Source organism: Motacilla alba, chromosome 5, assembly GCF_015832195.1.
Source record: "Motacilla alba alba isolate MOTALB_02 chromosome 5, Motacilla_alba_V1.0_pri, whole genome shotgun sequence".
Classification (NCBI taxonomy): domain Eukaryota; kingdom Metazoa; phylum Chordata; class Aves; order Passeriformes; family Motacillidae; genus Motacilla; species Motacilla alba.
The window spans coordinates 21,662,817-21,681,144 of record NC_052020.1 but is presented as its reverse complement, the minus strand read 5'-3'; the positions used below and the strand labels follow the sequence as shown (position 1 = coordinate 21,681,144).

At 41.4% G+C, this 18,328-nt stretch overlaps 1 protein-coding gene across 2 annotated transcripts; it reads right to left on the bottom strand.

Moving 5' to 3' along the window:
- Nucleotides 1-408: 408 nt before the first annotated feature.
- ACCS (1-aminocyclopropane-1-carboxylate synthase homolog (inactive)) lies at nucleotides 409-18,328 on the bottom strand. 2 transcript variants are annotated; one of them, XM_038138769.1, is made up of 16 exons: nucleotides 17,360-18,328; nucleotides 15,713-16,326; nucleotides 14,152-14,211; nucleotides 13,316-13,327; nucleotides 11,495-11,565; nucleotides 10,890-10,959; nucleotides 9,724-9,790; nucleotides 9,178-9,275; nucleotides 8,530-8,607; nucleotides 7,423-7,523; nucleotides 6,731-6,820; nucleotides 5,723-5,768; nucleotides 5,431-5,572; nucleotides 4,712-4,854; nucleotides 4,176-4,329; nucleotides 409-3,976 (listed from the first exon to the last, which is right to left on the bottom strand). In XM_038138769.1, the coding sequence occupies exons 1-16, from the start codon at nucleotides 17,994-17,996 to the stop codon at nucleotides 3,678-3,680; spliced, it is 2,682 nt and encodes an 893-aa protein (XP_037994697.1). In that variant the 5' UTR covers nucleotides 17,997-18,328; the 3' UTR covers nucleotides 409-3,677. The 2 variants fall into 2 exon arrangements, with proteins under 2 accessions (XP_037994697.1, XP_037994698.1); XM_038138770.1 differs by lacking the exon at nucleotides 13,316-13,327 and having other exon boundaries at nucleotides 410-3,976; nucleotides 17,360-18,324.

The following is an 18,328-nucleotide window of genomic DNA, read 5'->3' as shown; positions in this document are numbered from 1 at the left end:
AAAAATAGCTGCATAAGTAACTAAAGCGCAAAAGCAGTTTTGTATGCCTGATACTTCAGATGCAGAAATTTTCAGGGATGCCATTCACATAGCTTCCTCCGTGAGAGTTTTTTTAGCATAGAGCCTCTGTGTGCCACTATCTCCCTGATGAAATGAAATCACCATGCTGCCAGCAGGATGAGAGCAACAGAGGGATTCTATAACTAAGTAACTGGAGGAGGACTGCAGAGAAATTGTCAGTATAAATGATAATTTGACCCCAAGGCAGGCTTCTAGAAACTGCGTCATTATGGGGATGGGGGAAACACACAGCAGTCAACCCAACTGTGTGATCTGTTGGATGTTCCAAGAGAGAAAGACAACAATTAAAGGATTAACATTTATTTTTTAAAAAAATATAGTCTATCACATGGTGCATTTGAGCAACTGCCCTTCTTCAGTTAAGGTGGAAAACTCTCTAAGTTATCAGTGAATACTTTCCCTTACGGATATTTTGCTTAGGTCCTATTAAATTACTGTAAGGGAAAACCCATTTTCACAGATTCCTCCTGTAAGTATGTATGATTTTTCATAAATACTTGTCTTGAATGGGCCCCACTTACGTTGTCTGCTTAACTGCAATGTAACACAAGTTAATAATTTGGAGATTCACAGATTTTTCCTTCCCATAAACATGAAATGTCAAGTGTATGCCTGAAATGTATGCTATGGAAGTTTCTATGACAGAGAGCAGTGCTGGACAGGAAATTCCCACCTCTACCCTAAAAGTATTGAATACTTCACTGGAGAAGAGAGACAGAATGGGCAAGGGGGCAAAGGAGGGAGACAGAGAGGGAAGGGGAGAGAGAGAGTGACTGGAACATGACAAGGACCATGAAGCCATCTAGGATCCTTTCTGTGCTCAAATTAATGATAACTAGAACATAAAAAATTTATGCAAAGTGGATTTTATCATCTTGTATGATTACAATAAATACAAGCAATGAAGGCACAGTGTTATATTCATTTTGATGGCATTTCCTGCTTTAGGTGAAATTTAAATTTAGATTTTTTAGCAGAAGTTTTAAAAACATAGATCTGGCTTCATTTGAGGTGCTGCTCTGTTGGCCTATCACTTGACAAAAAGGTCAAAATAATTAGTGAGGGCAGGGACAGCATGCGAGAATCCTTAATCTTTTCTCTATGTTTTTTGTCAGTAGAGGTTTGCCACTTAGAAAAATAAAAGGCCATTAATAAGAACTACAAGATACATCAAGCAGAGAAAACATCTAACATGAAGGTAGCAGAAAGAACAAACAATTTGTACAGGCAGAACCTGTGTTTTTCCTCTCAGGGGTAATCTTAGAGCAAATAGGAATTGGCTTAGCTTCTGCATACATATGCACAGGACTTTCTACATGCTTACCACTTCTTGTAAACCAGTTAAGGCCATTTACAAAATTTATGGGGTTTGCACAGTCAAAAAAACGCTTTTTTTTCCAACAGCAGACTCATGACCATGTTTCTATATTGCCTCATTTCCAGTTAAATTTTTATTTTCTGTAACCAAACTAACATTCCTCAGTGGAGAGGTCCTCAGGCAGCTGGTAAACTTGAAAAAACATAGAAAATACTCCATGCAACAAAGTGTGCGTGTGTTCTGTTGAGTTACAGCAAGCTCAGATGTGACTGTTGGCCATACTGTATTAACTGTGAGGATTCTGAAAGCACATCATACCCTCTTTATTGCAGAGGTGTGCTTTACTAGCTGAATCCACACAGAGACAGTACAATAAACCTGCTTCCTGAGCAGTAAATATATATGCGTGAAAAATATTATATAAATTGTTACTATTGTATATTCATATACCCCAACAGAAAGAATGACTAGAACAACAAAAGGAAGTGAGGAGTAATTAATGGGTTGAATTTGTTCAAGAGATCCCCTAAAATATCACTTTAACTATTGTCTTACCTGGATTTTGATTTCAAAGAGCTTGATCCCTAAAATTTTGTTGCTCATGTCCTCCTTGAGGTACATAAATAAGAGGGGGAAAATCAGGAGGTCCATTTGTAATTGGGCTGTACATCTCACTTCCCATTTCATTAATGACACCTGTCTTCTGCTATAGCTTTCTTTGTGGACTTTGAAACATTGTCCATAGACAAATGCCAAACTAGTTAGCAAATACTCTGTTTATAACTATCCCTTATACTGATCTTACCCATCACCTCACCAACCTGGCCCCATCACTGAAGGAGGAGCTGGTTACTGCTCACAGCAGTCACAAGCAGCACCATCTTCTCTTCAGCCACTGCTCAGACTTTCCTTCCCCTGTCCAAGCAGTTCTCTGCCATCACCACACAGCAAACTGTGGTTGCATTAATTATTTGTTGCCTATGCTTTGGTAATTTGGTTTATGATGCAGATGTGCTTTTGTCACTCATGCCCATCTGCCAAAATCTATGAGGAGGGAATAGATACACTTCTATTCAGTTTTCATGAGCAATTTCCTTCAACTCTGGATTAATATGTATGCAGAAAAACAAGCTCCAATTCCTTTAGGATACCTAAATTTTATAGTACCAGAAGTTAAATAGTTTTTTTATCTGTGAAAGAAGCCTTCCAGTTGAAATACTCTACCACCAGCATACAGAAAACAGTTTCTTAAAATGGGAAAGAGAAGGAGACAGAAGAACACCATTTAGTAAAAAAAAAAAAAAAATTACCCTGCAAACTGAGAACGCAGAAAAAAATTGCATTCATTGTTGTGATAATGGTGGAAGGTGTGTCCTTGGATGCCTGTGGTAGGCGACAGAAGCAGCTGTCCCTGCAGGTACACCTATCACGGTGGCAGAAGCATTCTCTGCACCCTTTTGCCAATATATGTTGTTATTAACCACAAGGGATGGACTTCCAGGAATAGAAAAATGCAAAAAGAACATCTACTTTCTATTGCCTCTCCATGTGTAGCTCTTTTCTGGACATTCTGCCAAGAGGCCAATGGATGCACTTTAATTATATCAATATAAAAAAGAAGAATAGAAACAAAACCAGGCATTTCACCAGCCAAGGGCAGTGGATACTGTCTGATCTGAGGTCAGACTGGAAACCAACTCGAAACAAAATGATTTCTAGAACTCAGTCTAGATGACTACAGTCCTAAGAGCCTCAGTCATGAAGATGAATCTATGCACATGTTTATTTACCTTTAGCTAGGGGTAAGTCAGGGCTGACAGTAGGTTCTAGCTCCCAAAAACACCTCTTTGAGACAGCTGGCCCCCAATAGTTATATCTGACCATCATTTAAGAAAAGGGAAACTTCCCATAACTTAACAATCTAGAGTTGTTTTTTTTTAAGTGTGAAGAAGAATAAAAAATTACACCACAGGACCTTATTAGAGAGTTAAGAGCATATTCATTAGAAATTAAATATAAAATACAATGATGCTGCAGAACAGAGAGCAGCATGCAAATAAGACCCCCCCCCCCCCCCCCCCCTACCCTCACCCCAATCCAAGGAAACACAACTATATAGTACAAATCAGAGATCTCAAACAGGGGGGAGAGGAGGGGGGCCTAAAAAGTAATTTTCTTGCTATACAGAAAATATATTATTTGCTGGAAGTCAGTACTGAGTTGTTAGGGGCCCAGGGTCAGTCACTGCTCAGGAATGCCCCTGGAGGCACATTGACCTCTATTGCTTCCCCACCAGTTTGCTGAACACATCATAGATCTCTGGCTTTTCCTGGGCAAATTGCTCGGCTGTGTTTTTCTGTAGCCAGTCAGATGAACGCATCTGTTGCTGCAGGAGGCCAATGAGGTCACCAAGGCTGGAGTTACTGGCACATATAGGGTCCTGGTGGCGGGATACAAAAATTACTTCATCTGTGCTATCTGCTTTGCCATCCTGATCTGATTGACAAGGCTGCTCCTTCTCCTCAGCCAGTATCTCCTGCTCACGCTCTTCCAAAACCTTGCGTACCCGTTGCATACCTGCAGTGGTACAAGGAGGAGAAACACTGGTGATTAGTTTAAGCAACAAGTGTCTCCAAATCCATCAGATCCAGAAAAGGATAACGGAGAAAGGGAGAAAAAAACAGAGAAGATGAGAGGATAATAAAGGCTAAGTTTAGGATTGAGAAGGGAACAGTGATGCAGAAATTGTGGTGGGAGGAAAAAGAACATTACTCACCTAATTGCAACCGGTGGGTCTTGTCAGCAAAGATGATGCGGAACCATCCAGGTTCACTGCACTCAAAGGCTTTTCCGCAGGACAGGAGGACCTTATTATCCAGAAAACGCTTCCAGAGCAGCAACTCCTCCTCAAATGTGCCTGTCTTAAGGTACTAGGAGAGTCATCAGAAGGGCCAGAGGTTAGTACCATATAGACTACATCACTGAGATCCTCATGAATTTGTGATTCCCATAAAGTCTGCAAAGGCCAAGGGAGACACCTTTTACCTCTGAAGTAGAGCAGTTGTGATGCAAAGGAAGAAATGGGGAGGGAAGTGGCTTGAGAGTAGTAAGATTCCTGCAAGGAGGCAAGTTCACAGATTGACGAAAGGAAAAGAATAGACTGAAACATCCGGCAGTCCTTCCTTCTCCTCATCAGATGACAGGTTTGTTGAAATAAAATGCTTGTCACAATATTAATCTTTCCTCTAGATGCAGTTGCACTACATGCCTGCCCTCACCCCAGGAGAAGCCTCACTTCCTAAAACTACCAACCTTTCGGAAATCAATCCAGACAAAGAAGCCTGCATTGCGGTTGAGAAAAGGAACCCCAAGCGTCTTCAGCTCATCTGTCACATACGTATGGGCAGCTTTTAGGCGGGCATGGTTGGCCTTCAGGTACACCTGGTTGATCCAGTCTGACCAGAAGAAGAAGACAAAGAAAAGAATCACAAACTGAGGAGCATTCAGATCTGTTCAAGCTTCCAAGGCACTCAGTGTCTGCTTCACACTTCACCTCATATAACAGAAAGACAGCCAAGAAGTATTTTGCAGTTTCCTGTCCGTGCAGAAGAGTATCTCCCTGACCTTCCTGAGGAAGTTTCCCTACATTTATAGTTCTTAGTCATTATGGACTGTTAGCATTCCACCCTGGGCAGAGTTTAAAGCCCATTTTCATTTCCCTTGTCCTACACACCTGTATTCTTTGTTTCTGCTCATCTGGTTCTAGATGATACTGGCAATTATCTGTATAAATAGCTACCATGCTTCTTCGAAGCTGCTCCTCTAACTCTGCTGATCAGGAGCTCTGCAGAAATGGTGCTTTTTCGCAGAGCTGTCAGCCTTGTGTTGCATGGGCAGCATCAGGGTAATGGAAGACTGTCAATTATGGTGTACAAAGAGGAGATCACTAGGGAACGTAAGGGAAGGGGAGATCTTCCAGGTACTAAGACACACAGGATGGCAGAAGATTGCACATGGAGCTACTGACTCACCTCTGTCTCTAAGCAGCTGTGCAACCTTGTGCTGGACAGGTCCACAAACTCCATGGAAATAACACAAAGACGCCACTGCATTAGCAACATCTTGGTTCTCTGTATATAAAGTACCAAAACGAATCCCAGAAACAGCAAAATCCTGCAGAAGGCACAGAGAGACTACTTTATTACACTGAACAACTGGAATCCTATTACTACTAACTTGATCTTTCCAGCATGAGGAACCTGAGAAGCCCAGACTAAAACCTACCAGCCACAAAGGCACAGCACAGTAACATCCAGCACTCACCTTGGTTATGCCCCACATCACGTGAGTCCGCTGTGGATCAGGCAATCTGTATGTAGAAGGATGCAGATGGGCAGTTAGTGTCATAGGTGCTGAAGCTTTTGGATCACCAGTGCAGCATTGCAGAAACAGAGAGGCAGCATTACACAATGACAGACAGTGCACCACCGAACAGCAATCAAGCAGGGAAAATTCAAATGCGACCTAACTTTATGCGACCTTTGGAAGTAGCTTTAGACAGAATTTTTAAATATTTCAAAGACACAGATGCTTACAAGTGCTACATTTTACACGCAGATTTCCTGATGCTCAAAAATTTAATGCTAGAAATAAGGCTTCTGCCAATGTGTTTTGTCAAGAATCAAAAGCGATGTTCTTGCACATCTAAGCCCAGCAAGACTGAGCTAACAGTTAATTGAGTATATTTCATTTCCTTGCAACTGAGCACAAAAAGATAGCTAGCACCACTGGTGAAGACAAGAAATTACAAAAAAAACCCCAAACAACTCAACAATACACCATATTTTAAAAAAGATTTTAAAAGTTTTTCATCTCATTAAAACAATACCTAATAAAAGCCATTATCCAGTCTGTAATACTACTGTGATCTGGGACTACTCTAGGGAAAATTAGGAAGTAAACATCAATAGAAAGTCTTTACAAACCTCAACAGAAACATGGGGAAAAGATGTTTAGGTAGGAAGAAGAGCATCACCTTCAACAAAAGAAAAATCTGTTTTCTGTTTTGGGGACTGTCATAAACCAATACTGATGTGCACATTGAGAAGTATACCACAATAAAAAGCTAGCTACCATTTTTTACTTGCTGGATTGTACTTGACAAAATGCATTTGCCATTCAGAAATTACTAAAAAAGAAAAAAGGGCATAAATCAATGTAAGGCGGATTCAGAATTGACTATCTCTTGACTTAACTTCCAGTCACAAGTTCTCAGCAAGGCATCATGTTGAATTGTCACTGGAAGATGGCCAAAGTAGGAGCTGCTTTTACCTGTCCATGCCTAGGACACTGTGAAACGTGGCTGATTCATCAAAAACTGACAGCATGTAGATCTCATCTACTATCACATGCAATTCATGTCTGCAAAAGGACAAAATGGAGATTACAAAAGAAGGCTGCTTCTGGTTTAACAGAGATAAATTCAGGCCTCCAAATATTTGCTTTATACAAAGAAGAGGGGATGCCAGATTTTGAAGAAATAAAGCAACTTTTCTCAACTTAGATATATTTTGTGTACATTGAAATGATTTGAGGTATATCCACTTAAGTGTCACCCACTGTAACCATGTAACAAGACAAAGATCCCATCATTGCCAATGTGAAAATTAATTCCTATATGTACTACCCATCTATTCAGCATCTCATAGAATCTGAATCTCAAACAGTATTATGATCCAGGGAAGCCCAGTGCCACAGTGTTTCCTCGGATCACTGAAAAATAAAACTTGCATTCCTTGATGCAAGTTGCTTTGCCACCCCAGATGACTACAGGGTCCATGATCCCAGCACTCCCTCTCCTTTCTTAAGTCCACTGTGTGGACTTAAGTCCAATGTGTGTGAAGTACAGAGTATCTGCCTGACTTAAAAGATATTCACAGACAAATTCAGGGACAGCAAGTAGTCCACCAGATTCTGAAAGCTGTATCTGACTCAGGATATCTCAGCCTTCCAAAGTGACATACCTTTTAGCAAATTCCAGGTAATCCCGTAGCTCTGACAAGGAGTAGATGTCCCCAAGGGGATTTTGGGGATTCAGAAGAATTAAGGCCCTTACAGTGACACCCTGTAGAATACAAATACCATAGTATTAAGAAAGTGCCTATAATGGGATAAATTTTCAGTCCCTCTACTTGAGCAGTCCCTCACTTGAGTGTGACACAGGATTCCCTTGAAGCTTCCACTATGACTTTTCACCTCAAAGTTAAATTTGTATGAGAAACCTTTCAGCCACAAATTAAGATTTTTTTTTGTTTACAATTAAATCATTTGCTAAGTGAAATGAGCAAAATATGATAGAATTAATCTATGATTTTGAAAAGAGGGAATTGCCACCACCAAGTAATTGGTTGCTATCTGGTCAACCAATTAATGAGAAAGATGGTCTCATGTGTTCTCAGTATGGAAGTACTTTTTCTGAGCTGCATAAGTAATTAGGAAATAATAAATTATTGAAGACTGCCCATGAAAGTGGCAAGAAAGATGAGAATTTGAGTTAGGTGGATGCAAAGTGTACTCATTTAGAGCATGCTTGGCTGGAGATGTCAGAGCTGGTAAAAATTCAAAGATGCAGCTAAACATATATGGATTTAGGACAATGCCAAACTTACAGACTAACTCTTCAGAAAAGTGATATTCACCTGCATTTTATCCTCTAGAGTTCCCTCCTGCAAAAACTTTCAGCATTCTTAGTGTATTCATCTGCCCTGCTGTGTAGAGCAGTCAGTTTTCAGGTAACTCAGCTGGCCTGAGGGGGAAATCCTGGGTAGTCCCAAATTTTAGTGCATGCCCAAGTACATTATTTTTGGTTATATGAACGCATTCCAGTGCTTTATAAATTGTCTGGTTTATCCTTTTGTGTTGTGACCAAAACAGGACAGACACAACACTGAGGGATTCTCCCTAGAAGTGCCCCTGAGTTTGCAAGCCATCATCTCAGATGATCTACAAGGACAAACAGAAAGCCAGGTGCTAGGTTTTGAAAATGCCTTGATCTTTAGGCCACATCTGGGATGTGACATCTCCAATTTATTGTAAACTTAGCTGGTAATGTGAAGCTCAGCTAAACTCACCTCTGCCCGGGCATCCTGCAAGGCTTTTTCCAGTTTTTCTACTGTAAGCTGAAAAGGCCGAGTACTTGTTCCAGTAATCTGAAAGACATAAAAAATATTAAAAAGACAAAGTTGTTTCAATAGAGACTGCCTTGAGCCAATCCACTGACAAAGGTTCCCTGAAAGAAAATAAATCCCCAACAATAATGACCTAGCAAAGATCTTCTTATCCTCTTATACTACAGAGAGAATAAATAAATCAATAAGTAAAATCAAAGAAAAGTCCATCATAGGCTGGCCAAAACCAGAATTTTCTTGCTATCCTTGAATAACTAAAGCAATGCAAGATCTCCATCTGCTCTTCCACCCTGGGACCACCTTCAGTAGGACATGACATAACTTCTCTCTCCAAGGTTCAAAATGGTAATTTTTTTCCTTTCAAGGACTTTTACTGGGAGTAAGACACAAGAAAAGTACAAAACTGGAATCCAGATTCATAGTCTCAAGTGACTTTCTTGTAAACCATGTGTCCATTTTCCCAGTAATAAACTGTGTAAATGTCCACTGGCTGTAGTGTACCCTTGTTCTGAGAACTGCTTGCAAAGATTCCCAAAGCTCAGCTTTCCAGTTTAACTACAGAGGTTTTTATTCCCTTCTCCCAGATCTTACCTTACTGTCTAAACAGACATACACCAGCTTGACATTACCATAGAGGAAGATACTCTGGGTAATACCACCATAAAAGGGAGTAGCAATCAGAATAGCTTCTGGAACCAAGAGAACAAAGTTAGTTACCAATAGGTCACAGTCTTCTCTCCTAATGTTCTTTAGCTAAATATGAAAGCATTTTTACAGCTGTGTCCCTTGGAAACACTGCAATTCTATTGCCTCTTTCTTCACTTTATTTTTACATTGATTCTTTAATTTTCTGCAAGTGCCTAGGTAACCATGAGTATAGCCCATGTCTAGTCTGGCAAACTAAAACAGGGCACCACAAAAACAGTTAAGGCAGACGGGGTAGGCTCCAAGTGTGAGCGCATGATCTGCAGACCACAAAAATGAAGAATTTCACAGCACAACTTTGCAAGAAACAAGAACTTTGCAGCAGGCCAACGCCAATTCCACTCCTTCACTTCTGTTTAACAGTAGTTACACAAAGTAACATTATTTTCCAGTACAAAACAAAACAAAACAATGTTCCAACCATCCACTTACCCCCTGGATCACAAAGGACTGTAGCTAATGCAGAAAATAAAGAGCCACAGCCATTTAAAACAATCACCTACAGAAGAAAGAGAAATGCTAGTGATAAATCCATACATAGAAAGTCAACATTATAAAGCAATATCACTGATAATATCACTGAAATAAATTTTTCCCTAATTCTCCATTAGAATTTTCCTGCTGAAATCCCACTTCTACAAGAATAACTTTATTCCTGTTCTTTCACAGACACTTTCTTCTAGTGCCATTTTTCATTCTAATAAGCAATTTAGAAAAAGAATAGGCTTAAAGTAGAGAAAAAGTTGGAAAGCAGTTCTGAGATGCTAGTAAATCAAAATACTTTTCAACAGTTAATATGTGATATCATTTCTTCATGGTAACAGCAGTTCTGACCTTCCAAATTTGTGCAAAAGTGGAAACTATTGTCTTGTACAGAAGCAGGTTTGACTCTCTCTCCTACAGGACAAATGTTCACGGGTACCATGTGTTTCATTCCAAGTATCAGGAAGAATCTGGTGCCTTGAAGAGCCAGTGATCACCAAACTGATCAGTGGTAACCTCAGCTCACATGAAGCGTGGGGTTCTCTTGAACTACTGCAGCCAGAAAAGCAATGGCTGCACCAGCTCCTGCTGCCTTCAGCACTCAGCAGAGACAGGAGCACCTGACCTTCACAGGCCCCTATGTTTAGGCTGTATCTCTCACAAGTCAGCAAGTCCTGCAGAGACTCAGGTCTTGATGTCTTTCTAGGCTAAAACTAACTCTTGGTTCAATCACAAATCTCTGTCTTGAGGTATAACAGAGGAATGTGATGACATTGAACTCAACTGAAACAGTGGGCACTCTTTGTCAAGGCTGAGGGCTACAGGCATTCAGGTCCCTGAGCTAAACAGGGAGATCAAAATGTAAAGCCCCATTGAGAGTACCAGCAGGAGGAGCTGGCACACAGAAATGAAACATGAGGCAAATATACAGTAGGCCTGATGTGCTTTGGTGGAAGTGTGCATCAAAAGCTATTGAAATGAAGAATCAATCTCATTTACATGATAACAGCTTGCATTCTTACCAAATAATTTGTTTAAAAAACCAGAATTTGAAACTGTTTCCCAACAAATGGCAATACACTAGAACAGACACCAATGGACACTGGGTTACCTACATTCTCTGCTTTGAGAGGTGCGGGGGCCTTGCAGTAATAGGTCAAAAATCGAGCCACTTCTTCCCGTAAACTGAAAAATACATGAAAGCAAGTATTGATTGAAATATTCTCCAAGAGGCTGGGCTTCCAAACCAGTTCACATCTTAAAAAAGTCAAGTCAGGGACAGTACAGTTTGGTGAAAATAGCTGGAAAACAGGATACTCTGGCTTATGGAACAGATATGATTTTTAGACCCAGCAGAGGTGCCATGAATAATGTCTATAATGGTGCATGCGTTTCTGATGAGCTTGAATCTGGCACAGAAAAGAAGGATTAAAAATCCCAAGTGTTCACTATGTTTCAAAGATTTGTTTGGAGTTACCCAATTTGTTAATGTACATAAGTGCTTTTAAAACTCTGCTTTAGAAAATTTGCAGCTTCTCTCACATAAAAGGATTTTTAACTGGATGAGCTGGTCAGACAGCTAACATAAAGTTTTGCAAAGAAAAGATTTAAGTGACCTAGAAACATTCTAACTAGAGAATGCAGCAGAAGAGGTTTGTAATCATCCATTCTGTTTATTAAACAAGTAGTCAAAAAGAGAAGTGTTACAGAAAAGACTTACAACAGATGTCCTTTCCAGTCAGGATACTGAAGCAGTGAAGGGTCCATCAGATTCATATCAGCCTGTGTCAGCTGGGAAAAATGAGAAGATTCATTAAAAGCCCAGTTACTGATAAGGAAAATATGGAGACAGACAGGATCCTTGCACAGGCACACACCTGCACAGACACTTGCACAACATCAACAGTTGTAACACTGGATTGGGAAAGCTACTGAACATCAAAATTAATGCAGCTTGGAAAAGCAAGGACCAGCAAACTGATCTGTGATACCTTCAGGTTGTATGAACTACAGGTTTCTGCTAAGTTATTGCAGCCAAAACTTCACTGCACAGAAATCTACAAAAAGGATGCAGAACAGGCAACATACGATGCCCATAACCAAGGCATCTGCAAAAGACTTTCTCAGCAAATGAAGCAAACCCAAAAGTGTTTTGCCCAAGCTTTGAGGACAACAGCTTTTGGCTGGAAAAATAAGTGCCAGTTGTGAAAGCTCAGGTCCAGACTGTCAGAAAGAGTTAGAAAGGAATTTGAATCAGAGTCCGATATGCATTTTCCTTAATTAACTTTCAATCTATTAATTTTTTAAATGAATTACAGTTTTCATTTATGTCTCAGTTCAAAGTTATGGCAGCTTCTTCAGATTTATATTTCTGATCAGTTTAGTAAATGTTGAAGCATAACAGGAGCTTTCAAAAGACATGAGAAAATTGAAATTATCTTCTTAATTAATCCCCAGGGTATAAAGTGCCTTATAAGGCACCTTGTTCCTTATAAGAAGTTCATTCTGATCTCAAAGACAGATTGACCTGAACTGTGGAGGTCCTTTTTAATATTTATAATTAGATAAAGTGTGTACACTGCTTCTACCTAAATATTTTCAAGGTTTTAAGTATCAGGGTTTCATATATTCCAGTTCTGTGAAGTTGCAAGGGAAAGCACAGCATTGATACAGGTTGAAGGAACATTTTAGATAAACAAAAAGGCAATTAACAAGTATTATATACAACACCACTTCCAAATATTTAATGACAACCAAATCTAGGAGTTAACACTAAAAAGTAAAGATGGGGGTGACACAAGTAGGTGATAGTGCAAAGGAGGAGGGTAATTCCACATGCAGTGTGAAAATTTCCCACATGATAACAAGACCATAACATTTTCTATAGGTGTTTTAATAACTGATGCCGAGTTCTGGAGTTTAAAGACAATGTTCTTATCCCATGCCAAATTACAACCTGATAGTATAGAATAAAAGTTCCTTCATTCAGCTGTAGATGTTCTTGGAGTCTATGCAGCTCCAAGAACTGTGCCTCCTTACATCTCTCTGCTAAACTTATCTAGAGAATGAAATACCAAACATACCAGCAGACTAGGCCAAAAATTTCTATGAATTAATAAGAGGAGAACCCCTAAAAGTAATGTGTTAAATGTTCTCTAATTTAATGGTCAGAAGTTGCAAACAGAAACTGGATACATTATTCAGTGGCAGCAGTAAGTATTTCTAATCCCAAACAGCAAAAATATTTGCCTACAATCCCAGCTGATGCTGCATTCAGTGAATCCATACTGTTACTCAAGGCTGTGAGGACTGAGAAGCTGGCAGCAACATCTTTGTTCTGCTTGTCACCACAAGCATGAACACTATACCTGACTCACTTTCATAGAAGGGCTAATTAAGATGCAGCTGACTACTGTCTCCCTCTGCACTACTTACTGCAGACATGGTGTTAGTTTGAAGAGGAAAGGACAGTGAAGGAAGGAAGGCAGCACCTACACAGCCTAGAAGACACCTTTCCATGCAGGCAGCAGCTCTGCCTTACCTGTTCTTTTAGCTGGAAGGCGGAGTGGTGGGGTAGCATCCCCCAAGCCAGTGGAGTAGCAGGCAGAAATAAAAGAGGGAACATTTTGAGGGGGGGAAGTGGTGGAATGGGAGAAACCATGAACTTCAAACTGCAGAGACTGACTGTCCAACCCTGAGTCACCTTCCCTCCTCACACACAACCACAGGTAGGAGAAAGTGCTACCGGCCCACATCAAAGGCTGCATGCCATGGGCAGTGATTTTAATGGAAATCTAGAAGCATTCCTCTACAGCTCTCTTGTTTCCTTTTGACTTTTTCTACTTTTTCAGTTCTGCTATGTGTTCCACTCCTCTGGCTGGTGCAAAGCCAGAAGGTAGCAGCTGACCCACTCTGATTTGGAGAGATTTCACTGCTGCCACACTTGCACATTTCAGGTGAGTTCAGAACCGGGTGTCCAAGTTGTGTGACTTTATAATGGACAGGTGTAAAGATAATCAAAATTAAATAGAGGAGTTCAAAAGTAATTTCAAAATATATGTATTAAATAATCTACTGTGAGCAGGAGAAAATAAAATTAATTTTATTTTCATCTAGTTTTCTGAAATAAGTACATCCTCAGAGGGAAACACATCATGAAGAGGAAGAGAAAAACACCCATGTTCCTACCCTGCTGGAAAAATAAAATAAATAAATGTACAAGTAACTGTATTCAAAAGTGACTTCCAACAAATTTAAAATCCACTATGAAAAACTTCACCAGAGAAACCTGAGTAACAGCAGTAACTCTAGGAAAGTGCAAGCTTTGAAGATGGACTGCACAGCAAATTCAGTGTTTTATTTTGGAATAGAACTTACCCGCTTGGACATCAGGTCAAAGCAGAGCTTGTTCTCACTGGTGCCAAAGTTTATTATACCCTAGAAAAAGAAACAGTATTGTTTATAGACACATAAAACATGTGAGTACATCACCTTAGCTATCACTTCACTAAATTGCCTCCAAAAAGCTTACCAAGGAAAAGTCAAAACACAGTTCACATAAACTTTACCATATATAACTCAAGACATGCATCTACGTGTGTACATTTCCATATATATCCCAAGCACTTGGCTTCTTAGTCAATAATAATAAACTGTCTGTAAATAAACATATACTAATAGTTTATACTTCTTTACAGAACATGCTTAACTTAATCTTGAATTCACTCACTACTCTGTGTAACTAAAAAATAGAAACCCTAAAACAACTCTGAAAAAAACAAGGTTAACCCTTCAACAGCAGTTTTAAACAAGGTTTTGTATATGTCTCTTTATCTTAAAAGCCTTTGTTTACCATTAATAACTATTCCACTCTACTGATTTGCTCAAAAACCATATAAACATGTAGTCATGATAAGTAGTTAAAATACTGAATTTTCCCCTCTGGAGAAATGACCCTACAGTTCCAGGTTTATGATTTGGCCATTTACAGTATGGCATTAGATCCTGAAGAGTTCAAATCTACTTGTACATTCTCAGTATTAGAAGAGTTTGGGTATATAAAATTTTAATATGTGAAAGAAAATTGAAACAACTATACACTTCTGATGTTATTAAAGTACAAGCCTAATTTTAGGTATTTAAAAACCTACCTCCTACATAGACAACAGTTTGTAGAAGCAGAAGCCTGTACCTCACCTTGTAACAAAAACTTCCCTTTGTGTTTCTAGTTTAACAATCTAGTTTTCATCCCTGCAACACAGGGCAACTAAAGTCAGGGATAGTAATAAAATATTTTTAAAGATTTGAGTAGTTAGTTCAGTATGTGAATGAAGGATCTAATTAAAAGTAATCCACATATAAATTTTTTACATTTGCTATATTTGTTACTCAGTAATAGTTTGCCATGGACTACTAACACAGCCTTTGTGCCACAAGAGGGCTATGACGAGCTACTTAAAACTGAGCAGCTGAGTGTAAACAGGCAGAAAGAGTGCTGAGTGTTATTAACAGTAATTAAAAAAAAGGCTACAACTTAGTAGTGCTACTTCCTGCACCCATCACCTGCAATAATCAGATATAATCAGATAATCAGAGACAGTCCTCAGTGGGCAACAGAGGTCATGAGGTGGAAGGAGGAACACGAGCTCTGTTCCTACAGATTGCTTACATCTTTCAAGGTCTGCTACTGCTATTACTACCCTGATTAAAAAATCAGAACGTGCAAACCTGAGCTGAACACAGCATTCATCCTTGGTATCTAGATGGTCCACAAAGCTACTTTTAATTTCTTTTCCTCAAACAAGCAGTTTTACTCACCTTGTATTACTGAAATCAAAAAAAAAATCCCCACACTTTTAGCACATCTGCCAGTAAACTTCTAAGAAACTTTCTTTTCCTAACAAGGAATCCAGAAAAACACTTTGAGGCTCTTACTCACGTTGGGGTTCTTGTCTTCATCATACTTGTCAGCATGATAGGCTTTGTACCCTTCCTCAGTGGAGCCCTGAAAAGCACTGGCAAAGTTGCCACGAGCAGAGAGGTAGGGGCTTCTCTGGAAGCCGCTGGGGTTACAGAAGTTGTGCATGTCAACCTTTCTCTTGGCAAGCGGCCGAACCCTCATCTCTTGCAGGTTGCTCCCTCTTCCTCCCATTCCCTCAATTTCGGACAGTGCCTGGCTGAAGTCCAAACCCTGAGGCATGGCAACAGAGGAGGAGGAGCCACTATGGCTCTGCTTTAGGATGCTGAGCATTTGAGCAAAGACATTGAACATGCGAAACTCATGTTCCCTCTCCAGTTCAAACCGGCGCTGCTCCAGTTGCATCCGACGCTCCTCGACATCCAGATCTCGCTGAAACCGGCGTTCTTCCATCTGCAAGAAGCGCTCCTCCATGGCCCGCTGAGATGTCAGAGTCTTCAGCAGGAGATCGTCGAGTGGGTCCCTCATGCGCTGGCCTTTCCGCTTCTTTCTCAGCCGATGCAAGGCAGAGAAACCCGGCCGGGGAACAACGTTCTGGATTCGTGATGAGTTTGCCATGTTTGGCTCACTGAAACCTGTGAATACACAAAAGCATGGGCATGCCTTGCTTCCTTCTCCTGCCTATCGTAAGAATAACCTTTTATCTACCATAGAGTTTATAGAAAAACAAAGTAAAACCTGTCAGGTACATCCTGAGGTTTGCAAACAGTTTTTCAAATTTGTTTTTAACATCACACATTGGGCACACCATGATGGTCTCTGTATTAACCTGAATGATCATCAGTTGCTTCCACTAGGCTAACTATGCAAGCACCACAGCCAAGAGGACATGCTGACCTCAGACATTAACGTCTCATTTATTATCATCTCTTCTTCTCCAACAATTCATGGTCTTCCATCAGCCTGTCCTAGACTGGTTTGAAATGCCCAGGATTCCCAGACTGTACCCTTCCTGGTAGCTAAGCAATGCCAACTGCATTTTCAGTGCAGGAATCTCACTCATCTCCTGCAAACGAATACACTGTTTCTGCCAGTGACTTTCAAAAACATCTTCTTTTCAAGTTCCACCAAATAGCTTAGAAAGTCAGGCAATGATTGTTTCCAAGTATTCTTCACTGTTGAGTGGGTTAAAATATTAGACCTTGAATAAATTTTAAAACAATGCAAGGATAGTTTACCTTCAGGTTTACAGTGCAACCATGGCAGAAGAGGGTGTCATGATACAATTCAGCATGAGGACAGCAGACAGCTCTGGTTTTGTTCAAGTGATACCAAATAAGCATGCAAATATGTTTTTTACTGTCAGCATTATATGCAGAAATCTAACTAGCCCAGCTTATAGAGCTCTTTAGATTTCATACACAGTATTTCACCTAGCTCAGTAATTCTAGATTATATTTACCTGCAGTGAGATACCTGCATTTTGGGAATGGCCAAAACACCATAAATTCAGATACCAACCTTCAACTTAGAAGTTTTCTGGGATGTGGAAAAACAAGGATCCAAATGTCACTGAGAAAACCAGGTGTCTATCTCTGCACCAGAAATAATCTGTTTCTGGGAAAATGGGCAGAAACCTTATGCTGGAATGTAAAAGGCTATCCCTACCTGAAGGTGAAACACTGGTTTCAATGGGAATCTCCACCCTGGAGATGGGAGAGTCGTTTTGGGCCCTCTCCAAGAAGGCTCTCTCCATCTCCTGTTCTTCAGGGGAGCCCTGCTGGTAAGTCATGGCTTGTGGGGGCTCTGGGGTCAAGCTGTGGTCATCAGAGTTCACCTCCTCACATTTGATTTCCATCAACTCGGGGTGCTGGGAGTGTCCAAAGGGCAGGGCAGAGGTGGTGAACTGGTGGTGGTAGCTCTCCACCATGCTGCCCTGCAGCACCTGCTGAGCCATCATGCTGCCGCTCAGGGAGCCATAGGCCAGGGCTGGCCGGCTGGTCAGCACCCGGTCCATCACCTCGTAGAACTTCCACGTCCTCCCGCCCCGCGGGGCCTTGCTATTGTCCTTGATCCGCCGGTACTCCAGCTTCATCTTCTTGATCTTCTCCCGGCACTGGTCTCCCGTCCGGTGGATGCCCTTCTCCCGCAGCACCTCGGCGATACGGTTGAAGACGTGCTGGTTGCGCAAGCAGCTCTCCAGCTCTATCTGCACCGACTCGTCGGCCCAGAGCTGCAGCAGCTCCACCACCTCGGGGTCCGACCAGTTACTGCCGCGCTCGTACTTCTTCCCACGAAAATCCATCGCTCCCGGGGCCCCGCCCGCCGCTCGCCCCGGGCTGCGCACCTGCCCCCGTCTCGCCGGGAGGGCTTTCGCACCTCGGCCCTCGAGGGCGCCCGGGCGGCCCGGCCTCCCCCAGCCCCTATAGGGCTGCAGGGCCTCGGGCACGGCTCGGCACGGCACGGCTCGGCTCGGCACGGCTCAGCCCATCCGCTGGAGCCAGGCGGAGCGAGCTAGCGGGGAGCCGGGCCGGCATGTTCACATCCGGGGTGACGCACATGCGTGCAGCCTTATTCCGGGATAACTTTATCCCGTGCCAGGCGCTTGTCGCGCTCCCGGGGCCGGGCCGGGCTCCG